Genomic DNA, 23,741 nt, shown 5'->3' with positions numbered 1-23,741 from the left:
GTTGATAAAACCTGTTTACACAAACCCATGCTGCCTTCCCCACCACCAAAGCAGCCTTCCCCACTACCCACACTGCCTTCTCCACCACCCATGCCGTCTTCTCCAACCACCCACATGGAAATAAGTCACTTTTTCTGATTTTTCTGGGTTATCCTAGGTAATCTACACATAAGCTGCTATGTTGTTTACACAAACCCACGGTGCCTTCCCCACCAGCGACGTTGCCTTCCCCACAACCCACACTGTCTTCCCCACCAACTATGCTGTCTTCCCCACCAACTATGCTGTCTTCCCCACCATCCACATGGAAATAAGTCACTTTGACTTTTTTGGTGGAAGGTGTAAGGTTGATAATCATCTGGGTTTTCAGCACTATTTCTGTTAGCCTGGGCATTGCTTTCAGTCACAAACTCCTTAAAACCATGAGATTCATGTTCACTGACACTTTAATCTGTGTTAGAACTATCACTTGGGAAGGGAAGAGTCCCAATTTGCCAGAAAGCGAGGTATTCCATACTGCTAGGCTTGGTGACCAAGGCATACTAAATTAGCACTCCCCCAATACGCTGCGGCCTCTCCAATTTTTTTTATACTGTGCATACTGACGATGCAGACCCATTCTCTCACATGTAGGCCTACCAGCTTTCTCCCGCTAGATTTGAAGCCGACTAGAATTTTTGAGTATTAATACGTCACCAACACTGGCTCGTAAGACGTATCTATACAGCACCAGCAGTGAAAGGGTTAATGTGCCCAACAATGAATATTATTATGTAGTATCACTATGGTGTAAAGACTAGAGGGACACTTAATTATTTTAATGTGTACCTGCACAGTATGTCAGTATATTTAGGTACAGATACATAAAGTATAATTATCAGAGTAGTACATATAAAATATGGAATGACTTTAAAACACTTGAAATTTTGGAAAGTTTCCAGACATAATAGAGATGTGCTCACAGAGAATGTACACAAACCAGGTGGGGCCCATGGTATTAGAAAGACGGGGAGCCATATAGCGAGTTTTGGTCATAATCTGAAATCGCCTTAAACCAGGCCCTACTGTACATAAATAAAGTTAAAAAGAGAAACTTTTGTTTTTCTTTTTGAGACACCCTGCTTCAGTGAGATATGGCTGGTTTGCTGAAAAAAGAAGAACATTACATAGATCAGGTGCTGTGAGTGGGATGAGATCTCAGTAGGTAATGCTAAGTAACAGTAAATGTTCTGAACAATCAGAATATGTGAACATTCGGAATATGAGAACACTCAGAGTATGTGAGCATTCCTAATATGTGAATATTCAGGATATTTGAACATTCAGAAGGAGAAGAGGTTACTAGCCCCTTGATCCCGGCACATTACTTGCCTCTTATGACACACATGGCTTACAGATAAAGGAGTCTTCTCCACTTTCCATTGTAAGTCCACTCCTAACTGTGGGTTGATAATCAACTGCTCCAGTTGTGGCAATGTGACTTGCAACCATCAAAAGATGATTGCAGATTCATACGCCATTGGTACTCAATGCAAAAGCCATAATATTAATTTTTCTGACAAAAATTTTGTAAGTAATACTCGTACACTTGTTTGAAGTGTACTTCATGAAGTACAATGAGCACATGACAATATTCAAGATGTGAGAGCACCATTGATTTTAACAGCATCCTTTTTGATTGCACTTGTACAGGTGTTCCTCGACTTATGATGGTTCTATTTATGACATTTCTACTTTGCAATGATGCAAAAGCAATTACTTTGGAGATGAACCCAGCATGAAGGTGACAAGTCCAAAACTTGTATTCATTTATTTACTTTGCAATATTGGTATTTAGTTAGTTGTTGTTGTTCTTTCAAAAAACTAGCCATATCCCACGAAAGCAGGGTGGCCCAAAAGAAAAACAAAAGTTTCTCTATTTAAATTTTGTAATGTGTACAGGAGAAGGGGTTACTAGCCCCTTGCTCCTGGCATTTTAGTTGCCTCTTACGGCTCATTTATCACATCAATCATATTCGACTTACAGTATTTTTGACTTACAACGGGTGTGTTAGAACATAATCCCATCATAAACTGAGGATCACCAGTATTGAAATTTTTCATAATTCACCCTCTCATTTCCCTATCCTTTGCTGCATAAAAATAGGAATGAATCTCTCTCACAAGACCAACAATAAACAGACAATTCAGTGTTTTCAAAAAATATTATTAAAATGATAAGGAAGGAGTCAAACTATAAGGGTCATTACAATGCCTGAGAGAGGTAACTGGGTTTGATCCAAGGAAGGAGAGGGACATTAGCCTGAATCAAGGCACCTTCTTTGAGGGTGGGGACACATTTTTAAAAGAATGTCTAAATATTTTACCTTTCTCCTAAGCGGGATGTGAGAATACGTTTATCGCTGCGCCAGTCGTCCACTTGTTTACCCAAGGAAGAATCCTCATCCTTTATTTTCTCCAGTTCTGCTTCTATTTTTGCTATCCTGTAAGTCAAAAGAATACTCGAAAACCCAGTAAACACAACATGTCACACACATCCACACTTACAAACATCACATGTCACACACATCCACACTTACACCACATGTCACACACATCCACATTTACACCACATGTCACACACATCCACACTTACAAACACAACATGTTACATGCATCCACACATTATGAGGAAATAAATGGCAACAAAGCCAACAAGTAAAGAAAGAAAAAAACACAACTGCAGAGATGAACTTCAGTGAGGTGTTTCACCTCTGAAACAGGATTCTTCAGTCAATATACAGGGATGTGCAACAAGCAACTTTATGGAGATAAATGGTATACAATACTGACATGATGGAAAAATAAACACAAATGTAGTATACTGTAATCCTTTACTGACTATGTTTCACCCACACAGTGGGCTTTATCAAGTCACAAACAGATCTACCAAAGCAGAGAGTATGTGAGTATATGTAGTGTGGAGAGACAGGTGGAGAATGTTGGGTAGGTTGTATTTGAGAAGGGTGCAGGTCCATATCAAATACAACCTCTCCAACATTCTCCACCTGACTTAACACTATACATACTCATGTACTCTCTACCTAGGTAGATCTGTTAATGATCAGCTGGGTGTCTTGGATGAACACCCTGCTGGTCATCAAAAAAATGGACAAAACATAACAGAGGCCTGGAATAAGTACAAATCTGTAAAAAATACAATGCAACCGAACCAAGGAACTCTCAGTTTAACCACTAAGTCTGCAGCCAAACTTCTTTTACATAGAATAATCACTAAATCCCATCCCTGGCAACATACCCCCCCACTCTTCATAGATCTAAATTTACTCCCTGTTCAGAACATCCACACTTACTACTGTGCAATCTACATCCACAGGACCTTAAATTCCAATATTAACCTTGACCTAAAATGCTTTCTTGATAGTTGTGACAGGACCCACAGGCATAACACCAGATACAAACATCTCTACGACATTCCCTGTGTCTGACTAAACCTTTACAAAAATTCAATGTATGTCAAAGGCCCTAAAATCTGGAACACCCTACCTGAAAACTCTAGAACCGCAGACACATTCATTACCTTCAAAACTACCGTTAGAAAACATCTTATCTCCCTGATACACTCCGTCAACTAACTACATAAAAACCACCTGGTGGTTCACACTTACACTCACTCACTCACCCATTTGACTATAAGCACAGAAATACGAATCTTAATCTTAAAATAATGATTCTTAACTAGTCATAAGTTTATCTGTGATACTCCAATATAGAAACTATGTATTGTGCCAAAACAAAAGCATTCACATTGCTAAACTCACAAACTAGTATTTAGTCAACTTACTCCATAATTTGTAATAATTTAGGGCTAAGAATTAATCTAAGTTTTCCTGAAATGCCTAGCCATGCTAGGTGTTCTAGTGGCCCCCCTCTGTAATTAGTATTTTACTACTACATGTAAACCACACAATAACCAAAATCTGTAAACCTCGCATTGTAATGCTTATAGAGAATAAACTTGATCGATTGACTAATTGATTGATAGGTCATCAGGAGGACTGGTGGGCCTGCAATACTCCCATCTTGCAATTCACTCAAGTGGTATATATTAATTTTATTTGATGAAAGGGGGGGGTGAATCTGGAAATTATGGGAGGCTTTATCTCTCCTTGCCCTTCCTTAGCACCACTGCTGCTGATCATATGACAGAAAATTCAATATATACATCACCCTTCAGTTTTTTTGTTTTTCAGCGAATTAAAAATTTCATTCACATTTGTGCAGGGTCCTGCACATACAGCACCTTTTTTCAGTGTTCCACGATTTTATTGGCTTTTAACTGAGCCATTGTTCCATCCACCGGTGACAATCACCAGAGGGTGGACCATAATGAACAATGGCTCAATTTGAAGTCAACAAAAATGTGGAACACTGAAAAGAGGTGCTGTATATGTGTGGGGCCTCCTGTATTCAGAATGCTCTATATTGTTTTAATCAAAAGCTATGAGAGAAGCTAGACACAGTGGCAAAACAAAAAAGAAGTGTGCAAAAATGTTAACAAAATCAGACTAGGAAAAGAGGGCGTCTGTAAACTTACTGGTGTCTACAGTCTGCGATGCTTTTCACAAGGTACTGAATGCGCTGAGTATCAAGGGTGATGTGTAGCAGCCTCGCTTCCCTGATTTGGCTGATGGTTGTAGACCAGCAACCATCATAGCGAGACTGACTATGGCTGATCCGCTCATCACCTGTTGCAGAGTACCATAAAAATAATAATAATAATAATGATAATGGGGAAGGGGAACAGAATTCTTCCTTTGTAAGCCGTGTGTGTCATAAGCGGAGACTAAAATGCTGGGAGCAAGGGGCAAGTAACCCATTCTACAATGGACCTCCGCGAATTCGAGGTTCAGCAATTCACGGATTTTTCCTTAGAACCTAATAATTGTTCACAGAAATCCCTGCAAATTCAGAGAATTTTTTTGGGCTTTTTTTCAAGGCAATATATAATTTTTCATGTATTTTAACCCGTAAACGGTCCAAGCAGATCTATGTTCACATGTGTAGTGCTACATAAGTAGATCTACGTTTTTTTTACATATTTTCAAATGTAACAAAAAAAAAAGTAGATCAAAGTTTTTTTATACATTTTCAAATGTAAAAAAACAAAAAGAAGATCTACTTTTTTTACATACTTTCAAATGTTGAAAAAACGTATATATAGGTTTGGACCGTTTACGGGTTAACACAAAATATTAAGAAAAATATAATTTAACAATTTTGTAACAAAGTAAATTCAGCAAAGTTTCCATATAAAATATAATACTGTACAGTATAAATTTTTAGCGTATATTTTACCATATATTTAGAGGAATGATGAAGTAAAGTGTGATAAAAGAGAAAAAAGTAGCTGATGAGAGGTTTTTATAAAGCAGAAGTGTTGTAAGAAGAGCAGAGTATATGGAGAGTAAAAGAAAGGTGAAGAGAGTGCTGAGAGAGTGCAAAAGGAGAGCAGATGATAGAGTGGGAGAGGCATTGTCAAGAAATTTTGATGAAAATAAGAAAAAATTTTGGAGTGAGATAAATAAGTTAAGAAAGCCAAGGGAACAAATGGATTTGTCAGTTAAAAACAGAGTAGGGGAGTTAGAAGTTGGGGAGCTGGAGGTATTGGGTAGATGGCGGGAATATTTTGGGGAACTTTTAAATATTGATGAAGAAAGGGAGGCGGTAATTTCATGCACTGGTCAGGGAAGTATAACATCTTTTAGGAGTGAAGAAGAGCAGGATGTGAATGTGGGGGAGGTGCGTGAGGCATTACATAGAATGAAAGGGGGTAAAGCAGCTGGAACTGACGGGATCATGACAGAAATGATAAAAGCGGGTGGGGGGGGGTTTATAGTGTTGGAGTGGTTGGTATTTTTGTTTAATAAATGTATGAAAGAGGGAAAGGTACCTAGGGAATGGCAGAGAGCATGTATAGTTCCTTCATATAAAGGGAAGGGGGACAAAAGAGATTGTAAAAATTAAAGGGGAATTATAGGGTTGGTAGACAGCAACCACCCAGGGAGGTACAGTGGAACCTTGACTTAGAGTTTAATCTGTTCCAGGAGCTAGCTTGTAACTCAATTTAGTTGTACATCAAATTAATTTCCTCATTTAAATTAACTGAAAAGCCATTTATCCGTTCCTGCACTATGGAGAGACGAGAAAAAATACTTGAATATCACTCTATTCTCAACTGGACGACTTATTTATCTATCACAATTTATCTAATATGACATAATAAACAATATAATTAACAAAGAAACATGATATATACTCTAGAATGAATAAAATAGGCCATAATATGGTGGCAGAGGCAGCAGTGGAAGTGTCTGCCATTTCTGTCCTAATTTGACTATAGTATCTTCCCATGCTCTTACTGTAAGAGAAAACAGAGTATTTTTGAGCCTAACTGCAGTAGATCACTAATTTTCTAAGGAAAATGCTGAAACAATGTACAATAGACCCCCGGGTAACAATGTCATCGGCTAACGAAAAAATCGGGTAGCGACATGTTTTTGCATCAAAATATTGGCTCAACTACTGACAAAAAACTCGGTTAAGTACATTCGTCTTGAACGTGTCCACGCAGCCTGAGCCCAAGTACAGTGTGCCATTGTTTACAAGCCAGTGAGAATGATTCCATGTGTACATGCAATATATTTTGTATTATTCGATTGTTTTTATTGCTTGTAACAGCTAAATAAGCCACTATGGGCCCAAAGAAAGCTTCTAGTGCCAGCCCTGTGGTAAAGAAGGAAAGAAACACAATAGAATTCACGAAAAAACTTGTAGCAAAGTACCAAAGTGGAGGAGGAAGAGAGAGGGGAGAATGTGCCTTCTGCAGTGATTCAGTAATTCTACGATATGTATGATAATAAAGCAGCAGGCATCGATAAAGGCTATAGTGCCAGCCATCGATAAAGTGTAGAATTAACAGTGTAGCAAGTAAGTTAAGCGAGTAAGCAATAGAAAAACAACACGAAAGTAACTCTCCAATATTGTTGTATGTGTATTAGGCCAATGAACATACGCAGCCCTGCTAACTTCCACCACCCTAACCTCTGCTAGCATCTCCTCTATCAAACTAATTAATTAAACTAATATCTCCTCCAAGGTAAGTGTAAATATAAAAGTAAATATAAGTGTAAATATAAAAGGACCCCCAATGGAAATAAGTCACTCTGACTTTTTTGGGTTACCCTAGGTACTTTACACATATGCTGCTATGTATGATAATCAATGTACGTAACTGTATTTGTGTATACCTGAATAAACTTACTTATTTATAAATTAAAATGTAAATATTTCTTATTTATATATTACATACACTGTTTAACCCCTTAAACGGTCCAAACGTATTTATACGTTCACGTGCATAGTGCCCCAAATGTATACAGTGGACCCCCGAGTTTCAGGATTAATCCGTTCCAGAGAGCCCGCCGAAGGTCGAAATTCATGAAACTCGAAACCATTTTCTCCATAAGAAATAATGGAAATAAAATTAATCCGTTCCAGACACCCAAAAAATATTAAAATATTTTTTTTTCAAATTAAATAAAGATTTACATAATGAAAACAATCAGAAATCAAGTACATGCATTTAAAATAAATAATAATATTACACTTACCATTACTGAAGACTTCTGGGTGGATGGAAGATGGGAGGAGGTGATAGGAGGAAGGTGTACACTATTGTTTGGAAGGAGAATCTCCTTCCATTAAGACTTTAGGTAGCAAGTCCTTATCTGGGATTACTTCCCTTCTTCTTTTAATGCCACTGGGAACAACTTGAGAGTCAATGGACCCCTGGCGCACAAAATATCTATCCATAGAGGTCTTTTTCTGGCGTTTCTTTAAGATTTCCCTGAAGTGGGACACAACACTGTCACTGTACATGTTGCAGATACGACTTGTTTCAGCTTGGTCAGGGTGATACTTTTCAACAAAACTTTGCAACTCATTCCACATTCTACATATGTCCTTAATCACTGAAGAAGGCACCTCATCCACTCCCTCTTCCTCCTCCTCTGAAGCAAGTTCCTCGGCTGTGGTCTGATGCTGTTCCAGTTGAAGCTCTTGCAGTTCGTCAGTGGTTAGCTCTTCCCTGTGGTCCTCCACCAACTCTTCCACATCCCTGTCACTCACTTTATTTACCAAAGGGCTTGCACTAGCTTTCCTTGGGTCCATGATGACTTATTTAGCAGTTGCAAACACAAAAAACAATGGATTATTATGAAATGTATTGTATGAACCCGCGGGGTGATGGTCCCGTGTTGGTAAATAATGGCACACTGAGCGTGAATGGCGTGGTAGACTGGCTTTGTGTGTGCGGTGACGGGCGGACGGGTACTGGACGGTTGCCGAAACACGAGTTTTTTCACGAAACTCAAGGCCAAATTTTTCCAAAAAAAAAAAAAAAAAAAAAAAAAAAAAAAAAAAACAAAAAAAAACAAAAAAAAAAAAAAACCTCGCCGAAGGTCGAATTTCGCGAAAGTCGAGGCTGCAGAAACTTGAGGGTCCACTGTATATACGTTTTATTTTTCATTCATTCAAAATTGGCTCGATAGGCCTGAGTCGCCTAGACATGAGAGAATGGGTGTGCGCACTCAGTGTGCGCGGTATACAAAAAATCTGGGACGCCTGGGTACCACATGGTAGGACCAGTTACATTCAGCTCCATCCTGGGTGAACATCACGGCACATCCTTGTGATTCACTCACGCCTCATCGTATTAACACTCTACTATTCGAGGAAAGTGATACAGATCTTGAGTTTAGTGGATTTGACACCAATGGGGCCAGTAATATTCAAGGAATTAGTGAAAATATCGACAATAACCCAGATCACCCTCAACCCATCACCTCTGGGGTAGCGACACCTGTCCTAGGGCCAAGCACCTCTGGGGTAGCCAGTGTGGTCACAGCAGACCCTAGGCCAAGCACTTCTGGGGTGGCCAGTGTGGCCACACAAGACCCTGGGCCAAGCACCTCTGGAGTGGCAAGTGTTACCCATAGGCAACTTCGCAAGAGGAAACTATCATTTTTCCGGTGTTTTAGTGCTAGTGAAAGTGATATAAGTGACGATGAGATTGGTTTTATGCCAATCGAGGATTCGTCTAGTGATAGTGAAGTTCATTATTCACCAGTGAAATGTACTTTTAGGCACTGTTATCTACGTTCAGGCAGTGTGCCATATGCAATCCCCAAGGGTCGTGGCAGGTCACAATCCAAAACCCTGGCCACTGATAGTGAAAGTGATCACGAAGGGGAGTATGCGGGGATGGAGGAAGTAGTGGTGGGTGGCACGGTGCCTGGACCACATGGCGCAGCGGGTGGACAAACAAAGGACCACCCGGCATCCCCGCAATCACATGCTGCCGCCACTCCTATCCCTCCTCCTGGCTCCCCTCGCCCCATGCCTTGTGATTTTGATGCTAGTGGAAGTGGTATCCAGCCAGAATGTCCCATAATGAATGAGTCTACAGAGTTAGACTATTTCCAGTTGTACTTTAACGAGCCTATAATGAACTTGATAGTGACTCGAACAAACAATTACCAATATGTCGTGAACAACACAGAAGAGGTTGGAGAATCGTCACGGCTGCAGAGGTGGAAAGACACAATAGTGGCTGAAATGTATTTATTCCTTGCCAGTGTCATGCTTATGCCACATATCTATAAGAACAATATACGTAATTACTGGTCTACAGACCACTTCATCAGTAGTACTCCAGTTTTTCATGACGTCCTTCCCTGCAACAGATTCACTCTGTTGCTATGAATGTTGCACTTCTCAGACAGAAATACAGTGGACCCTCACCTTACGATGGCATCACGTTACGTTAAATCTACCATATGATACATTTTAATGCAAAAATTTTGCCTCACCTCACGCTAAAAAACTTACCTCACGTGATTCGTTCGAGACGCGTCCCACATGTGGCCTGAGCGCGCCAAAGCTGCCCCATGGGTGCCAGTGTTTACAAGCCAGCCAGTGCGGTCGCATCCATGCATACAATCAGAACATTTCATATTATCACAGCGTTTTTAGTGACTGTACCTGAAAAATTCACCATGGGCCCCAAGAAAGCTTCTAGTGCCAACCGTGCAGTAAAAAAGGTGAAAATTACTATGGTAATGAAGAAAGAGATAATTGCTAAGTATGAAAGTAGAGTGTGTGTCTTGGAGCTGGCCAGGTTGTATACCAAACCCCAATCAACCATCGCTATTATTGTGGCCAACAAAACGGCATCAAGGAAGCTGTTCTTGCAAAAAGTGCAAGTTTGTTTTGGAAACAGAGATCGCAAGTACTCAAAGATGTTGAGAGAAAGTTATTGGTGTAGATAAAAGAAAAACAGATAGCAGGACATACCATCTCTCAAGCAATCATGTGTAAAAAGGGTGGGAAATACGTACTATCGTACCACGGTCAGCTGCTGCTGCACCACGGTCAGCTGTTGCTACACCACGGTCAGCTGCTGCTGCACCACAGTCAGCTGTTGCTGAACCACGGTCAGCTGCTGCTGCACCACGGTCAGCTGTTGCTGCACCACCATCAGCTGTTGCTGCACCAGTCAGCTGCTGCTGCACCACCATCAGCTGTTGCTGCACCATGGTCAGCTGCTGCTGCACCACAGTCAGCTGTTGCTGAACCATGGTCAGCTGCTGCTGCACCACGGTCAGCTGCTGCTGCACCACGGTCAGCTGCTGCTGCACCACAGTCAGCTGCTGCTGCACCACAGTCAGCTGTTTCTGAGCAACATGACTCATCCTGAACCTGTCCATCCAGTCTGAGCACCTCAGCTTCCCTGCTGTCATTGTTTACAAGCCAGGGTGGCCGGTTGCATGCATACATTCGATACATTTTGTATTATTCCACTGTTTATAGTGCTTGTAACTACTAAATAAGCCACCATGGGCCCAAAGAAAGCTTCTAGTGCCAACCCTGTGGTAAAAAGGGTGAGAAATATGTACTATCGTACCACGGTCAGCTGCTGCTGCACCATGGTCAGCTGCTGCTGCACCACCATCAGCTGTTGCTGCACCACAGTCAGCTGTTGCTGCACCAGTCAGCTGTTGCTGAACTACGGTGAGCTGCTGTTGTACCATGGTCAGCTGCTGCTGCACCACAGTCAGCTGCTGCTACACCACCGTCATCTGTTGCTGCACCGCAGTCAGCTGCTGCTGCACCAAAGTCAGCTGTTGCTGCACCACGGTCAGCTGTTGTTGCACCACGGTCAGCTGGTCCTAGTGGCATTAAAAGAAGAAGGGAAGTAACCCCGGAAAAGGACGTGCTACCTAAAGTCCTAATGGAAGGGGATTCCCTTTCTAAACATTAACAACTTCCACACTCTCCCCTCCTCCCATCTCATCAATCATAACCAGATCTTCAATAAAGGTAAGTGTCAGTTTGTGTGTATTAAAATTAATATTTCATGTGGTAAAAAAATTTTTTTTTTCATACTTTGTGGTGTCTTGCACGGATTAATTTGATTTCCATTATTTCTTATGGGGAAAATTAATTCACCTTACGATAATTTCGGCATAAGGTGAGCTCTCAGTAACGGATTAATATCGTAAGGTGGGGGTCCACTGTACTCCAAACAGAAATGACTTTCTATACAAAATTCGGGAAGTGTTTATGTATTTGAAGCAGAAATTCAGTGTACACTTTTATCCCTTCAAGAACATTGTTGTTGATGAGTCCTTGATTCTGTTCAAGGGATGCCTGTCATTCGAGCAATATATACCGAGCAAACGTAATCGCTTTGGTATAAAACTTTTTGTTATGTGTGACTGTGAGAGTGGTCTTGTGTTGGATGTAACTGTATACACCGGGAAAAACACACTTGATGATGACAGACAGATGATGGGCATTTCTGGTGATGTTGTTCGCAGGATGATGGAACCATACCTTGGCAAGGGCCATACATTGTACACAGACAACTGGTATACAAGCCCTATGCTTGCTGATTTCCTACGTGTGAACAATACTGATATATGCGGAACAGTCCCTGTTCACAAAAAGAAGAGCGGAGCAGAAATCAGCAACTACAGACCAGTGTCACTCCTGTCAATCACTGGTAAGATCCTTGAGACAATAATCTCAAGACAAATGACAGAGTTTTTTGACTACCACTCACTACTTTGTGATCGTCAACATGGCTTCAGGAAAGGTTACTCTGCTGCTGATCTGTTGTTAAACCTCTCCACTAAGTGGCACCAGTCACTGGATGAATCCAAAGTCAGCTGTGTGGTAGCACTGGACATTGCTGGCGCTTTCGACCGGGTGTTGCACCAGGGCCTCTTAGCAAAACTTCAAGCACTGGGAATTGCAGGCTCTACGCTATGTCTCCTCAGTGATTACCTTCATGGTAGATCTCTAAGTGTAGTTCTCAATGGAATGGAATCAGCAAGACATCCTATTGGGGCAAGTGTTCCACAAGGAAGCGTGCTGGGTCCATTGTTATGGAATGTCTACTTCAACGACCTTCTTCATCTCATCCCAGAATCACATGCATATGCAGACGACTGTACACTGACATTCACTTATCCAAGAGAAGAAATGCCAGCTGCTCTAATCACCAGCTGTATCAGCTTGGGGAAATAAATGGCAAGTAACATTTGCACCTGAGAAAACGCAAATGATGATCGTCTCTAGGCACCATGATGGTAATGCTGGTCCAGTAGTAAGGATGAATGGGAGGGTGTTGGCACCTGGAGAAGAAGTTGATATCCTTGGGGTGAAATTTGACTCTAAACTAACCATGAAGAACCATGTTGTAAATCTTGCAAACAAGGCAGCCAGGAAGCTTACAGCACTTCGCCGTATCTCGCATCTGCTTGACAGTAGGGGTTGCAAGATCCTGTATGAGGCACAAGTACGCTCACACCTTGAGTATGCTCCACTTTCTTGGTTTGCCTGCCCCCCCTCTCATCTGCGACTGCTTGACAGAGTAGAGAACAGAGCAAGACGTCTCATCTCTCGCCTGGACCCATCCTGGATAGATCTGTCATTTCAGCAGAGCCTTCAACATAAGAGGGATGTGGGTGGCCTTACTGTTATGTACAAGGCCAATATTGTCAAAGTACCTCACTTGGATCCACTTCGAGGACAGCATGAAACAAGCTTTTATGCCAGAAGACGAGCAGAAAGCAGCAACTTCACTCTGGCTGTACCCTTCTCCAGAACATCACTCCATCTGAGATCATACATACCCAGGATGACTCGAGTATGGAACACATTCGTACAGCATAATGATGTCAACGAGATAAAGTTAGTTGATCAAATGAAAATGCTGGCCCACAGATGGCTCCAACTTCATCCTGTTCCCTACTTGTATGTCTCATAACAATAAAAATGCTTTCAAATGAGCTGATGTAGGTAACAGCTCTTAACTTGCCAATAAAGATAGGAATCCTTAACCTGTAAATAGCTTGCCAATAAAGCTAGGGATCCTTAACCTTGTCAAACCCTGTGTAAAAAAAAAAAAAAAAAAGTGAGAAGGAATAGGAAACATATGCCAAGGTTCACTGGAGGCAGTGTTGAAGGTGAAGTGCAAGCGTTTCATGCTAATGACATCATGGCACTGACATGGCATGACAAACGGGACGTGACAATGCTATCAACCATCCACAGAAACGAGATAGTACAGACAGACAGACTGAGCAAGTTCAACAAAGAACCTATTGTAAAGCCAGCTGCTGTCGTGGACTATACAAACAATATACGACTAGTTGACAAGTGTGACATGATGATAAGGTTTGTTGACTGTGTGCGTAGGAGTCGCAAGTGGTATATAAAACTGTTTTTTCACCTTGTAGACATTGCAGTGCTCAATGCATTCAATATGTACGAAATAAAGACTAGAAAACGACAAAGTTTTGCAGATTTCTCTCTGAATCTCGTCAAACAGATAGCAAGAAACTATGATACCACACCTGTACCTGCCCCTCAACAGCGACCTGTCACACCACAACCTGTCCCCCAACCACAGCTAGTGGGGGAAGTGCCAGACCAAATCACTCCTGTCACTATCTGGTACCAATACCACCTACCCGAAAGAAGAAGAATGCTCAAAAAAAGTGTATTGCGTGTGCTACCACCAAAAAACGACCCCAACAGCGGAAGGACACACGATTCATTTGTCACCAGTGTGGGGTGGCACTCTGTATGAATCCATGCTTCACGGAGTATCATACAATTGTGGAGTTCTAGAAACATAAGTGGGACATGTAAATACTCGTATATAGTTGTAGATAATAATGTGCGATTCACTCAGGTGTGCAAAATCACCTGTCAGCGTGTACACGTGTGCTTATGACAATATGATAATAATTTTGTATATAATATTGGTGTGTAAACAAAAATTGGCATTGATATCAAATGATTTACTATGAAACATAATTATCATATTGTAAAAACCAAGAAAATGAAAAAAAAAAATGGAAGAAAATAGTAAATATGTTGAATTTCTGCAAGCGGCAGCGCTCCATGTTGCCGTCAGGTGATCGCTAAGTGCCAACTTCGCGTCCTCATATCTCGGTAAGTGTGTTCTGTTGAGGTTGGTAAGTGTGTTCTGTTGAGGTTGGTAAGTGTGTTCTGTTGAGGTTGGTAAGTGTGTTCTGTTGAGGTTGGTAAGGAGACATTTGAGGGGAGGGTTTATATCAGAATTAAGTGTTCTATGAATGTAGTAGGTGCAGTAATAAGTATGGATGTTTTGAATGGTGAGTAGGTTTAGAGTTTTGAATATTGGTGGAGTGTGCTGCCTGTAGTGGGAATTAGTTATCATTCTGACTGCAGCCTTTTGTTGGGTAATTAATGGTCTGAGATAATTTATTGTTGTTGAGCCCCATGCACAAATTCCATAGGTGAGATAGGGGTAAATAAGTGAGTGATATAGGGCCAGGAGGACTGACTGTGGAACATAGTACCGTATCTTCGATAGTATGCCTATGGTCTTGGAATTTTTTTTGGAAATTTGTTGTATATGTGTTTGAAATTTGAGTCTATTATCAAGGTGGACTCCAAAGAATTTTCCCTCTGTGAGTTTTGTCATAGGTGATCCGTTTATCATTATGTTAAGAGGGACGTCTGTAGCTCTGTTACCAAACTGAATGAAGTAGGTTTTGTCAATGTTTAGAGTAAGTTTGTTAGTACTCATCCAGGTAGATATTTTCTGTAATTCGGTATTTACAGTATTGGCTAGCATGACTGGGCTCGGGTGAGAGAAGTCGTATGTAGTGTCATCTGCAAACAGTGTGGGTTTGAGTAGTTGCGATGCATTAGGTAGGTCATTTATGTATATGAGAAAGAGACGAGGGCCTAGGACACTTCCCTGTGGGACACCAACTGTAACTGGCTATGCTGAAGAGTTTGCCCTGTTTGTGTACACATATTGGCTTCTGTTGCTGAGGTAAGACTTTAGGTAGTTGAGGGAGTGCCCTCTTATACCATAGTGTGACAATTTTTTATGGAGCAAGTCATGGTCAACTGTATCAAAAGCTTTACGTAAGTCAATGAAGATCCCCAGTGGGACTTCTTTTTTCTCTATTGCAGTGTATATGTGTTCTAGCATGTGTATAATAGCATCATTAGTATTTTTATTAGGCCTGAACCCAAACTGACAGGGGTTGAGTATGTTGTCGGAGATGAGGTAAGAATAGATTCGCTTATGAATTAATTTTTCGAAGATTTTAGAGAGAGGGTGTAAGTTGGATATTGGCCTATAGTTATTCAAGTCTGTTTGGTCTCCTCCTTTATGGATCGGGGTGACCCTTGTTATTTTGAGAACTGTAGGGAAGGTAGAGGATTCTATGGATTTGTTAAAGAGTGTTGCAATGATTGGTGATAGCACTTGTGACACTTTTTTGTATATAATGGGTGGTAAGGAATTTAAATCTCCTGTCTTGTTTTTTAGTGTGTTGATAATAAGGGAGACTTCGTATGGGTTAGTCGGAGCTAGGAACAGTGTGTTCGGGTAGTTGCCAGTGAGGTAGTCACTGGGTGGGGTATCTGAGCTTGGGATTTTATTGGCAAGGTTTTTTCCTATAGTGGAGAAGAAATTATTGAGTCTCTTTGCTGTTTCAGTTGGTGGGAGTTGGGGTTCATCTGGTTTTGTTAATTCAATTTCGCTATTTCGTGATATCTTTTTTGTTCCTAGAATTGCTGATAGGGTTTTCCAGGTCTTTTTTATATCACCTCGTAAGTTGGATAATCTGTTCTCATAATACAGTTTTTTAGCCCTTCTTATCAGGCTGGTTAGGATTGACGAGTAACGTTTTGTTTGGTCTCTGGTTATGTGACCCATTCTGTACTGTTTTTTGTATAGGTGTTTGTATTTATGAATTTGAGGATACTGGGTGTTAGCCAGGGACTGTTCAGTCTCTTAGCTGTCATCCGTTTAGTTTTTTTGGGGCAGTGCTTGTTATAAAGGTATTGGGTATTTTTTAGAAAATTATTAATACATTCGTCAATATCTGTATAGATTTCTAGCTCAGTGTGCCAGTCAATGTTTGTCACTGCTGCTGTGAAGTTATTAATGGCTGCCTCATTGTGAAGTCTGAAAGTGACTTTAGTAGTGTCTTGGGGTAATTTGCCAAGGTTTGTGATGAGGAAGGTAGGGTAGTGGTCTGTGGTATTATCTGTGATTATGCCTGATTTTAAAGGGGATATGGTGTTGGTCCAGATGTGGTCAAGTAGGGAAACACTAGTCTCTGTAACTCTTGTAGGTTTTGTTACTGTTGGTAGCAACATGCAGTTACTCAGTGTTTGTGAATTCAGTAACATGTGGGTCTTGGTCTTGTAGGAGATTTATATTGAAGTCATCTGAGAGTAGTAAGTGATCTTTGTTCATGCATGCATCAGTTATCATACTTCCTAGGTTGTCACTAAAACGGCTAATGTTTGACTGTGGTACTCTGTAGATGTTTATCACTGTGAGAGGTTTTTGTAGGTATTCAGATTTGAATTTACCTATTTTATATTCCCCATGTTCATCCCTTGTGCAAGTATTATTGATACATTCTAGTTGGTCTGAGTAGTATATAGCTGTGCCACCCCCTTGTTGATCTGGCCTACAGTTGTGTATGGCTGTGTAACCAGGAATGGCATAGACATCTGTAGTATCAGGCTTTAGCCAGGTTTCCGTGAGAGTAATGATGGACATACTGGCATGCAGGGAATTTAGTAATGCTATGAGGTCATCGTAATGTTTACTTAAAGATCTGATATTGTAGTTAAAGACAGTTATGTTGTTGTTGGCTCTGAGAAGTGCCTTTGATTGTTCTGCTGTGTAGTAATTACAATTACTGTTTGATTCATTTAAGTCATTAGATAAGAGGCTGGTATCAGGATCAATGCTTGTTAACATAAGATTTATAGTGAATCTATAGTTAGAATTAAGTATAAGACAAAGTAAATATTCTAAAGCTATAAAATAGCACCTGAGTTATTTTAACAAATGTAAAAAATTTGAGCTAAGGCAGTTCTTTAAAGCTAAAATAAAGGAGACAATATAAAAGGGACTAAAAAAAACTTTGTGGTGAACAAATAAAGTGGTAATCAAATAAATGAACTAGGGGATATAATGGCAAAATAGTGAACTTATTACACTTTAGCACCTGAGAATAGCACCTTGATTATTTTAACACTTGTGTATATATGAACTAAGGTTGTTATATAAAGCTATATTAAAGCTAAAATAAAGGAGAAAATATATAGGGACTAAATTAAATAATGGTTAACAAAGTTAAATTGGCAGATAGTAACTAAGATATGATATTGATTTGGAAGTAAGATCTGATTTGTTATATATAATAAGTTGTATATAATATAATATATATATATAATATATATATATATATATATATATATATATATATATATATATATATATATATATATATATATATATATATATATTATATATATATATATATATATATATAATATGTTGCAAGTATATGGAATAGGTGGTAAGTTACTAAATGCTGTAAAGAGCTTTTATGAGGATAGTGAGGCTCAGGTTAGGGTGTGTAGAAGAGAGGGAAAATACTTCCCGGTAAAAGTAGGTCTTAGACAGGGATGTGTAATGTCACCATGGTTGTTTAATATATTTATAGATGGGGTTGTAAAGGAAGTAAATGCTAGGGTGTTTGGGAGAGGGGTGGGATTAAATTATGGGGAATCAAATTCAAAATGGGAATTGACACAGTTACTTTTTGCTGATGATACTGTGCTTATGGGAGATTCTAAAGAAAAATTGCAAAGGTTAGTGGATGAGTTTGAGAATGTGTGTAAAGGTAGAAAGTTGAAAGTGAACATAGAAAAGAGTAAGGTGATGAGGGTATCAAATGATTTAGATAAAGAGAAATTGGATATCAAATTGGGGAGGAGGAGCATGGAAGAAGTGAATGTTTTCAGATACTTGGGAGTTGACGTGTCGGCGGATGGATTTATGAAGGATGAGGTTAATCATAGAATTGATGAGGGAAAAAAGGTGAGTGGTGCGTTGAGGTATATGTGGAGTCAAAAAACGTTATCTATGGAGGCAAAGAAGGGAATGTATGAAAGTATAGTAGTACCAACACTCTTATATGGATGTGAAGCTTGGGTGGTAAATGCAGCAGCGAGGAGGCGGTTGGAGGCAGTGGAGATGTCCTGTCTAAGGGCAATGTGTGGTGTAAATATTATGCAGAAAATTCGGAGTGTGGATATTAGGAGAAGGTGTGGAGTTAATAAAAGCATTAGTCAGAGGGCAGAAGAGGGGTTGTTGAGGTGGTTTGGTCATTTAGAGAGAATGGATCAAAGTAGAATGACATGGAAAGCATATAAATCTATAGGGGAAGGAAGGAGGGGTAGGGGTCGTCCTCGGAAGGGTTGGAAAGAGGAGGTAAAGGAGGTTTTGTGGGCGAGGGGCTTGGACTTCCAGCAAGTGTGCATGAGCGTGTTAGGAGTGAATGGAGACGAATGATACTTGGGACCTGACGATCTGTTGGAGTGTGAGCAGGGTAATATTTAGTGAAGGGATTCAGGGAAACCGGTTATTTTCATATAGTCGGACTTGAGTCCTGGAAATGGGAAGTACAATGCCTGCACTTTAAAGGAGGGGTTTGGGATATTGGCAATTTGGAGGGATATGTTGTGTATCTTTATATGTATATGCTTCTAAACTGTTGTATCCTGAGCACCTCTGCAAAAGCAGTGATAATGTGTGAGTGTGGTGAAAGTGTTGAATGACGATGAAAGTATTTTCTTTTTGGGGATTTTCTTTCTTTTTTGGGTCACCCTGCCTCGATGGGAGACGGCCGACTTGTTGAAAAAAAAAAAAAAATAAGTTGAGCAATTTATTGTACTATAAAAAGTAAAAACTAATATGAGGTAGTTGGTAGTAGCAGCAAAAGATAGTTTTGGGCCTTGAACAATAATGTAATTGAAATATACACTAATTGCACACACAATATAGTCACTAAGATATGAAAATAATCTGAGAGTAGGAATTGTCTTATAGCATAAAGTTTGAGCAATTAATATCACTACAGGAATATTATTTGAGGTAGTTGAAACTAGCTAGTGAGGGAAGGTTCAAGGTATTGCAAAGTAGTGTAGTAGGAACATATACTAGTTTGTTATTTGTAGTTTGGGAGAAAAGGGAAAATTAGGTATGATTATCAGAGAATTTTAACAGTGCTTAAGTAGGAAAGAAAATGGTAATACAGATATTTTTAAAGAGTAAGTATCCTATTAACAAAAAATAAATTGTGATTTGGGAATCTGAGAAGATAACACAAATTGTGTCACACAAAGAACTGTGTGGGACACCTGGGATAGTGAGGTAGTAAATACTGTCTAGGAGGTGATAGTACAGGGATTAGTTCAATAATGACATAATAACATACACTAACGTAGTAAGGATTTGGTCACTAATATCAGTCAGACTCTGTAATGTTTGCATCATGAAGGAAGTTTGCTAGTTCATTTTCATTTGTAATGTAGTACACACGGCCTACATTAGTTTTTCTTACTAGAATTTGTCCATCACGTACGAAGCACTGGTGAATTTTATCATTATTCTTTCGTTTTAGCTTTCTCACTCTGTACAGGAGGCTCTGTTGTTTTTTTGTGAGACACGCATTCATGTATATATCTTTTTTTGCTTTGATAGATGAAATTATTAGATCTTTTCTCCTGTCTTGTGTGTGAAATCTGAGCATAACACTTTTTCTACTTTGGTTCCCTAGTAACCATGATTCTTTTATTTCCTCCACTGGTACATTAACATGTAGGTGGTCACGTATGATCTGGAGAGTTGTATCTTTGCAGTTTGAATGGTTTAATTCGCTGGGAAAGAGTGGAGTGTTAATTATTACTGCATCAGATAACTTGTCTTGCTCTGCCTTGTCATCTTGGTTAGCAAAATAATTGTTCAATTGGGTATCCATGTTTGTTTTCCAGTCTTTGACAGCATTATTAATCTTCGTGTTTAGGGAACTTATTTGATCTGTGTGACTGGCTATGACTGATTGGAAGGTCTTGCCAGTTGATGTTTGCTGTTGTTTAAGGTTGTTGATCTTGTTCTCAATGTGAAGTAACTTTGTTTCATGGTTTGTTATTGTTGCACGAAGAGACATATTTTCAGCACGAAGATTAAAATTATCCGCCGTTAGGGTGGTGATGTAGTGCTTCAGAGTGTCAGGATCATTAATCATACCTGGGAGCATATCAGCTGGGTTAAATCCTATGAAGGCAGTAGAGGTAGAGAGGGAGTCAGTCACAGTTGTTGTTGTTGTGGAGTCGCCTGGGTTGGTGGGTGAGTCGGCAATGTTTGTTGTTGTTGATGCATCGCTCTGCGTTGTAAGGGGGGTGGATGATGCACCGGTGTCCTGCTGGGTCCTCTTATGGAAAAGTCGATTTCTAGGTGCTACCTTGCTGTTCTTAGTGCTGTTTCTTCTAGCAGTTGGTCTCATAGTAGTAAAGGAGTTGCTGTGGTTAGATGAAGAAACTAAGATAGTTAAGAGCTTGGAGTAGGCAGGCGTCTGGCAACGGGGTTGTGCTTGGAGTTTGTGGGGCAGTCTTCGCTTCACTCGGTAATTTTTCGGTTTGTAGGTATCACTGTTGATTATCTTGGGTCATGCTGGGTTCTACATACGTTAGTGCAGTTATGATTGCAATTAGGCCATCATTGAAGCGTTGGTGGGCTCTGCAGGAGAGAAAAATAACCGAGCTTGCTGCCTCTGCTGCCGCTGCCGCAGTTATTATTATTAATTTAGGGAACTTAAGCTCTACCATTATTATAAGTATTATTATATTATTATTATTATTATTATTAACCCTTTCAGGGTTTCCGACGTACAAGTACGTCTTATGCGCCAGGGTTATTGAGGTACTAGTATGCCTAAATTCTAGCACCTTCAAATCTAGCAAGAGAAAGCTAGTAGGCCTACATATGAAAGAATGGGTATATGTGATCAGTGTGCACAGTATAAAAAAAACCTGCAGCACACAGTGCATAATGAGAAAAAAAACCCTGACGGTGTTTTTGGTTTAAAACAGCGACTTTGCAGTGCATTTTCATATGGTATTTATTGTTGTATTCAAGTTTTCCTGGTCTCATTTTATAGAATGGAAGACATATTACAGAAAATGAAATGATTTTCATTGGTTTCACAATGAAAAGTACAGTGGTCCCTCAATAATCGTCCGGCCCGAAAGTCGTCCATTTCGGAAATAGTCCTGTTTTTTCGTCAAAATATTGGCTCGCAAATGGTCCGGTAACTCGCTAATAGTCCTTCGTCCCGGACCCCGTACTCACGCTCTGAGCTGCCTCGGCCTTTCCTTCCCAGCCAGTGTGCCATTGTTTACCAGTGAGCGACGGTCCCCTCACGTGCTCCAGCGAAATATTTCATATTCCATTTATTTTAGTGCTTGCAAGTTATTTAAGTGCTAAATAAGCTACCATGGCTCCAAAGAAAGCTCCTAGTGCCAAGCCTTTGGTAAAGAAGGTGAGAAATACGACTGAATTTAAGAAAAACATCATTGAACAATATGATAGTGGCGTACGTGTGGGCGAACTGGCCAGGATGTATAACAAATCCTGTACAACCATATCTTCCATTATAGCCAAGAAAAAGGAAATCAAGGAAGCTGTTGTTGCAAAGGGGGGTAAATATGCTGACAAAAATGAGATCACCAGTACTCGAAGATGTTGCGAAGTTATTATTGGTGTGAATAAATGAGAAACAATTAGCAGGAGATAGTCTTATGACGTCGCTTATTTGTGAAAAGGCTAGGCAGTTGCATGACGATTTGGAAAAGAAATTGCCTGCAACTAGTGATGATGTGAGTGAATTTAAGGCCAGCAAAGGCTGGTTTGAGAGATTTAAGAAGCATACTGGCATACACAGTGTGGTAAGGCATGGTGACGCTGCCAGTTCGGACCACAAGGAGGCTGAAAAATATGTGCATGAATTCAAGGAGTACATAAACAGTGAAGGACTGAAACCTGAACAAGTGTTCAATTGTGATGAAACAGGCCTCTTTTTGAAGAAAATGCCAAAGAGGACCTACATTACTCAGGAAGAAAAGGCGCTGCCAGGACATAAGCCTATGAAAGACAGGCTGACGCTAATGTTCTGTGCTAATGCTAGTGGGGATTTCAAAGTGAAGTCGTTACTAGTGTACCATTCTGAAAATCCCAGAGAGTTCAAGAAAAACAATGTTATGAAGAGTAAATTGTGTGTGTTTTGGAAATCTAATAGTAAGGCATGGGTCACGAGGGAAATTTTTGTAGAGTGGTTCAATGAAGTGTTTGGCCCTAGTGTGAAGAATTACCTCCTGGAAAAGAAATTGGAACTCAGTGCCTCCTAGTAATGGACAATGCACCTGCTCATCCTCCAAACTTGGACGACCTAATTTTCGAGGAGTTTGGGTTCATCACAGTAAAGTTCTTGCCCCTGAATACCACTCCTCTCCTCCAGCCCATGGACCAGCAGGTCATTGCAAACTTTAAAAAACTCTACACCAAAGCAATGTTTGAAAGGAGCTTGAATGTGACCTCAGACACTCACTTGACCCTACGAGATTTTTGGAAAGAACACTTTAGTATTCTCCATTGCATAAGCCTTATAATTAAGGCTTGGGAGGGAGTGACTACCAGGACTTTGAATTCTGCTTGGAGAAAATTGTGGCCAGATTGTGTCCACAAGAGGGATTTTGAAGGGTTTGGGGCTGACCCTGATGAGCCTATGTCTGTTGTTAAATCTATTGTGGCACTGGGGAGTTCCATGGGGTTGGATGTGAGTTTGGAGGATGTGGAAGAGTTGGTGGAGGACCACAACGAAGAGCTAACCACTGAGGAGCTGCAAGAGCTTCAGCAGGAAGAGCAATAGATCGCAGCTCAGAATCTTGCTGCAGAGGAGGAGGAAGAGAGATGGAGGAAGGTGCCTTCTTCAGAAATTAAGGAGATTTTTGAAATGTGGGGTAGGATGGAAAGATTTATGGAGAAACATCACCCAGAGAAGGATGTTGCAAGCCATATCGGCAACTTGTACAGTGACAGACTCTTGGCCCATTTTAGGGAAGTTTTAAAGAGACGCCAGAAACAGAGCTCTCTCCACAGTTTCTTTGCGAGACAGGACTCTAGTGACTCTCAAGGTGGTCCTAGTGGCATTAAGAAACAGAGAAGAGAAGTAACCCCA

At 40.3% G+C, this 23,741-nt stretch overlaps 1 protein-coding gene across 1 annotated transcript in view; it reads right to left on the bottom strand.

The window, feature by feature from the left end:
* The window catches only part of SMC5 (structural maintenance of chromosomes 5), a 454,493-nt gene that overhangs the window by 281,137 nt on the left and 149,615 nt on the right, over window positions 1-23,741 (bottom strand). Inside the window, exons 9-10 of the mRNA XM_070098521.1 lie at window positions 4,598-4,748; window positions 2,367-2,483 (exon numbers count right to left, since the gene is read on the bottom strand). Of these exons, the coding sequence (XP_069954622.1) occupies window positions 2,367-2,483; window positions 4,598-4,748 (268 nt within the window). The remainder of the gene's footprint in view (window positions 1-2,366; window positions 2,484-4,597; window positions 4,749-23,741) is intronic.

This window comes from Cherax quadricarinatus, chromosome 62 (assembly GCF_038502225.1).
Source record: "Cherax quadricarinatus isolate ZL_2023a chromosome 62, ASM3850222v1, whole genome shotgun sequence".
NCBI classification, from domain to species: domain Eukaryota; kingdom Metazoa; phylum Arthropoda; class Malacostraca; order Decapoda; family Parastacidae; genus Cherax; species Cherax quadricarinatus.
This window is presented reverse-complemented; position numbering and strand designations above follow the sequence as displayed.